At 39.3% G+C, this 6,039-nt stretch overlaps 1 protein-coding gene across 1 annotated transcript; it reads right to left on the bottom strand.

The window, feature by feature from the left end:
• Positions 1-629: 629 nt before the first annotated feature.
• Positions 630-1,369, bottom strand: LOC144338501 (small ribosomal subunit protein eS8). The gene has a single exon (XM_077988368.1). It carries the CDS (start codon positions 1,346-1,348, stop codon positions 722-724), a length of 627 nt encoding a protein of 208 aa, XP_077844494.1. The 5' UTR covers positions 1,349-1,369; the 3' UTR covers positions 630-721.
• Positions 1,370-6,039: the final 4,670 nt, after the last annotated feature.

Here is a 6,039-nt window from a genome sequence, read left to right on the forward strand (position 1 = left end):
GTAGGGACATGGATGCAGCTGGAAACCATCATTCTTAGCAAACTATCACAAGAACAGAAAACCAAACACCACATGTTCTCACTCATAGGTGGGATACTGAACAATGAGATCACTTGGACTCGGGAAGGGGAATATCACACACCGGGCCTATCATGGGGAGGGGGTAGGGGGGAGGGGGAGGGATTGCATTGGGAGTTATACCTGATGTAAATGACGAGTTGATGGGTGCTGACGAGTTGATGGGTGCAGCACAGCAACATGGCACAAGTATACATATGTAACAAACCTGCACGTTACGCACATGTACCCTAGAACTTAAAGTATAATAATAATAAAAAATAATTAAAAAAATTTTTTGGAAGAAAAGAGATATGAAAATGCAAAAAAGAAAAATTTCATGATCACTAGAGTAATTAATTTGATGTGTTTAAAAAGACAAAAATAGGCCAGGTGTGGTGGCATATGCCTGTAATCCTAGCACTTTGGGAGGTCAAGATAAGAGGAGTGCTTAAGGCCAGGAGTTTAAGACTAGCCAGGGCAATAGAGTGATACCCTGTTATATAAAAAAAGACCAAAGTATATTTATATTAATAATGATATGTTAAGAGGAAATTTTTGCTAAGATACAACTCTTGAAATCTTTTTTTTTTTTTTTTTTTATTTTTTTTTTTTAACAGAACAATAAACACCTTTATTACACGGGTGAAGACAAAACGAGGATTTATTTGCCTTTCCGGGCTTTGATTTTCCTAAGATAGAACTCCAACTCTTTGCCCTCTAGCACATAACCATCTGCTCGGCCACACTGTCCCGGCCTGGAAGCAATGCACGCAAGAAGCTTGCCCTGCTGGAACTGCTCCTCCAGGAGACTGCTGATTTTGGCATTCTTTTTCCTTTCATCATATTTCTTCTGAATTTTTTTAGATCTTTTTTTGTTTAAAATCTCTTCTTCTTCAGGAGTCAGCTTGGCTCCCTTCTTGCGGCCCAGGGGCAGCGCGTAGTGTGACTCGTACCACTGTCGGTACGGTGTGCTGTCGATAAGCACGATGCAATTCTTCACCAGAGTCTTGGTACGGACCAGCTCATTATTAGATGCATTGTAGACAACATCAATGATCCTTGTTTTACGAGTACAACACTCTGAGCCCCAGGAGAAATTCCCTACGTCCAGCCTCAGGGCACGGTATTTCTTGTTACCTCCCCGCACACGGACTGTGTGGATGCGGCGGGGGCCAATCTTGGTGTTGGCAGCCGGGCGCCCCAACTCATATTTCCGCTTCTTGTGGTAGGGCTTTCTCTTGCCCCCGGTTTTGCGGCGCTTGTGCCAGTTGTCCCGAGAAATGCCCATCGCTCGGCGCTGGCTGGAAAGAACAACTCTTGAAATCTTGAGGCATTAAATAATCCAGAGTAAAAGTAAGTCAACACAATGTGGTCTAACCAAAGATTGTGAAGGGAAGTCAGGTGGAACATACTAGTGTTAAAACATACTGGCAAAAGTGTTCATGTGAGGTATGGAAATAGTAGATATTACTATTTTGGCATCACGATGCCAACTTTTTTTTTAAACAGAGAGCAACACCTTCTGAACATCACTTGTGTTACATTTAGGAACACATAAATAAGTAAAGGAAGGAGACCGGCCGTATCCAAGACAATGCAGAAATGATAAGCTAGAACATCTGAAGGGCATTTCTTTGTGTTGAGCGTATTAGAAATCCACTTTTCTAGTTATTTGAAAGTCTACAATACATTGTTGTTTATTATAGTCACCCTATAGTGCTATAGAGCACTAGAATGTATTTGTCCTATCTAGCTGTACTTTTGTATCTGTTAACCACCCTCTAGTTACCCTGTCCTCCACCCCTTCCTTTAGACTACATTTTTGTCAGTGTGCAACATATAGCTTGTGCCTGCTGTGGGCCTGTGAGGTTCACTTGTGCTGCAAGGAATAGCTTAGATGGATGGTCTAGGGCCCTTTTTATACAAGCATTACTGGCTGGATAATACTGGCAAGTTTCCCTCCCTAAACACACACCACATTCTCATATGGGGAAGGTGGTAAGAGATATAGCATAATTGGGCAGGGCATGTCAGCCTTGGAATAGGCAGGAAGGCAGCGGAGTGTACTTCCAGACCCATCCATTGAAAAGGAAAGGAGAAGTCTGAATCAGGCTATTCATTGGCAAGAAGGTGTTGATTTTGGAGGTGGGGTATGGTGGGAGTGTGTAGCAAAAGGAGCAGAATCACAACTATTAAAATTTGTTTCAGGCACAAAAGGAAGCTTTGAGTGAGGTTAGAAGCAGTTTTAATGTGCAAAACTTGTGATTTAACAATTATTTTGCTCTTCTGGGAAACTTTTCTTGCCTTGCTAAAGGAGCCCGGTTGGCTGATTTTACTAAAGTAGCAGTTATAAAGAGCAGCATGTATGGGCAAGATGAGGCAAGGCAGGCAGAGCTGTGGTAGTAGACAGAGTCCCAGAGACATCGTGGCTGGGGCAGCTTGTATAGACATACTTTTTAAGATGGTAGAGATGTGACAAATGAAAGAGAAACCCTTGGTGACACAATGGAGTCTAGTTGTCCTACAAGGACTCACCAGCATCTATTAAGGTAGCACTTCAATTATGCAAATTATAGTCTAACTTATTCATGATAAAATAGCACAAAGGTGACTAGTGGTATGAATTCTTATAAATCCTCAATTACCTCCCCTAGGCACATACATGAAATAAAGCCTCTAAAACATGAGTTAGGTTAGCATGAAAAAGAAATGACAGTAACTTGAATTTTTGTCTTTCTTATTCCCTAATTCACTTTTCATTAATTTGTTTTTTCATTATTTGATTTATCAAATATTAATTAAGCATCTGCCATGTACTAAAAATGTATTAGGCATTAGGAATACAGAAAGAAGTATCAATCAATCAAGTTTGGCCTTTGGAACTTCGCCCTGATAGAAGAGTCATACAAATACGTTAATATTCATAAGTTAGTGTGATTAGCATTATGATAAAGATATATGTAGATTACTGGGGGTACAGAAAAAGGAGAGTCAGGGAAAGCTTCCTGGAAGAGTTCATGTTTAAGTTAAGTCTTAAAGGTTAAGAGCTAAGCAGTTAAGGAAATGAAAAAAGATTAAAAATGTGGAATAATTCCAGCTAGAAGAAGCAGCATGAATAAAAGTACAGAATGAAATGGTGTGACACATTCAGGAAAATGCAAGCAGTTCATTTTGTAGGGCATATAGAAGGCAAATAGCGGAGAAGCAGGAAATGAACCTGGCAATGTTAAGGACCTGTATGCTAAATTTATCTTTTACTTTTATTGTGAAATCAATAGATAGTCATTGAAGAGAAGTGATATGGTCAGATTTGCACTTCAGAAATTTTAAGTGGGATCTCTGTGGGAGAATGGATTGCCCAGGGCCAAACTGTGACATGATCTGGTGAAGTGATCTTGTTTATTTTATTGAAAAGGTAATGTCTTCAATCTTTTCTTTTTTGTACTTCTTACATTTAAGATCTGGAATTATAGGACTTGGCTGAGGAAGAGGGAGATGGACCTCAGAATATCTCATAAATCTCTGGCTTGAGAGTCAGGGTAGATGTTAATGTTATTAATGAAGTGGGAAATCATAGAATTGGGAGGGTGAATTCAGTCTGAGATGTGCGGAATTCACATTGTCTTTAGATTATCCAAATAGGCACATCCTGTACACACTTGGATATGAGGGTTTTAAGCTTGAGAGAGAGGCCTGGGGGTAATGCAGATGCTCCCTGACTTATGATGGGGTTATGTCTAAGTCAATGCATCGTAAGTTGAAAATATCATAAGTCAAAAATACATTTAATACTTCTAATCTACCAAATATCATAGCTTAGCTTAGCCTACCTGAAATGTGCTCAGAACACTTAGATTAGCCTACAGTTGGGCAAAATCATCTAACATAAAGCCTATTTTCTAATGAAGTGTTGAGTATCTCATATAATGTATTGAATATTGTTCTGGAAGTGAAAAACAGAATGGTTGTATGGGTACTCAAAGTATGGTTTCTACTGAATGCGTATCATTTTGGCACCATTGTAATGTTGAACCATTGTAAGTCAAGGACTGTCTGTAGTTGAAGTTTTATGTAAGTGCATGGGATTACAAGGGAGAATGTATAATATGAGAAGAGCATAGAGCTGAGTTTGGAGTCCTGGGTAATAATAACATTTAGTTGATAGGCAAAATCAATGTTTTGAAAAGTGGCTTAAAAGCAATGTTTTGAAAAGTGGCTAAAGACACAGCCATAGCCAGGTGCTGTGGCACATGCTTGTAATCCTAGCTGCATAGGAGGTTGAGGTGGGAGGATTGCTTGAGTCCAGGCATTCAAGACCAGCCTGAGCAACATGCTGAGACACTTGTGTCAGAAAAAGACAGCCATAAGGATAGGATATAAATCAGGGTGGCAAGGGAAGAGAGTTTGGAGTCATAGGAAACTTTTAACATTGGGCAAATGTTACAGCCATCAAGCAAGACAAGGGTAAACAATGCTTGCTGAATTTAGAAATGTGGGGGTCATAACCTTACAAAAAGTTTCAATAAAGAGGTAATGATATACGTTACAAATCAGTAGACAGAGGAGTCACTGGAATGCAGGGAAGTGGACGGGGGAGTGTAGACTGCTCTTCAAGCAATTTATCAGTGAGAGTGGCAGTAAATAAGATTGTAGCCAGTACTTGAGGTTGAGGGAAGATTGATTTTCTATGGAAGAGACTTGAGCATGTTCATATTTTGAGAGGAAAAAGCAAGTAAGCACAGAAAAATATTGGAGATATGAGAGATGGGATATGGGTGATGAAACAAATTCAAGGCTCAGGGATAGGAGGATGGGCTGGGCAATATCAAGTGTGCTTAGGTGGGAAGACTTAGTCTTGGCTGGAGAAGGGACATTTGTCCCACCAAAAGATTAAGCAAGAATGCATGGAAATTTAAGTAAGTTTGTTAGTGGTGTAGGAGCAGGCTGAGGAACTTCTCTCATCTCATGGCCTTGATGTTTTTCATAGATTAGAAAGGAACATTGTCCCTGAAAGTAAGGCAAGAAAAGGTACATTGTATTGTTTGAAGAAAGTGATAATTCTTTGAAGTAACCACTGGAGGAATAGGAGAGGGTGATATTTAGGGATGTCAGGCTCAGTGAAACTAGAGTTGATGAATTTGTAGCATAATCTTAACCAGCAGTGTCCATCACCCTGGAGAAGCTGAATGATTGGATTGATCCAGGAATGAGGTTTGGTGAGCAGGTGTGAAGGAAGGACAAAGGAACAAAATAAATAAAAATCATTTCAAGGGAAGAAGCGCATAATGAGCCATAAGAACAAAGTAGACCCCGAAAGGGGCTGATAAATTCAGAAAGTATGGAAAAGGAAAAGAGACTAAACACTTTGTTGAGAAGTAATAGTAGATTTATTGCCAATAAAGGTAGAGACAGCTGTATTAATATGACGAAACAAAACAAAAACATAAAACTAAGATAGTGGAATTTACAATTTTGAAGGTAGAACATTTTTGTTGCTGAAGAGTGGGTTGCCAAAGTGGAGGTGAGACATTATTGAAGTGGAGCATATCCAGCAACTGTAAGGCCAAGGAGTCAAAGTCATTCTGGTTAATGACAGAATTGATATTGAAAAACAGTGAACCTCAATGTCCTTATTAATGTAGAGGAGCGGGAAGTAACAGTAACAAGGTACTGTTACTGTTTGGGTAACAGTAACAAGGAGGAATAGAGCAGGGGTTCACAAATGCAAATCCTACAGAAACCTACAGGTGAGGGAAAGAAGTCAATTTTAAGAGAAGATACCCCACCTAATGGAGGCAACCACCACTCAGCTTCAAATGACAATTACTATTTGGAAAGATGAGTCTAAAATTGCTAGAAATTTACACTTTTAAGATAAATGGCAAATGCCTTTTAAATATGTGAATTTTTTCATTTTGAAATATTGGTAATTGATTTTTAAAAATACTGTGAGGACCAAATAATGCATCTCTTAAGTGT

This window comes from Macaca mulatta, chromosome X (assembly GCF_049350105.2).
Source record: "Macaca mulatta isolate MMU2019108-1 chromosome X, T2T-MMU8v2.0, whole genome shotgun sequence".
NCBI classification, from domain to species: domain Eukaryota; kingdom Metazoa; phylum Chordata; class Mammalia; order Primates; family Cercopithecidae; genus Macaca; species Macaca mulatta.

Coding starts and splice junctions, on each gene's coding strand:
- LOC144338501 (XM_077988368.1), bottom strand. CDS start 1,348: ATGGGCATTTCTCGGGACAACTGGCACAAGCGCCGCAAAACCGGGGGC.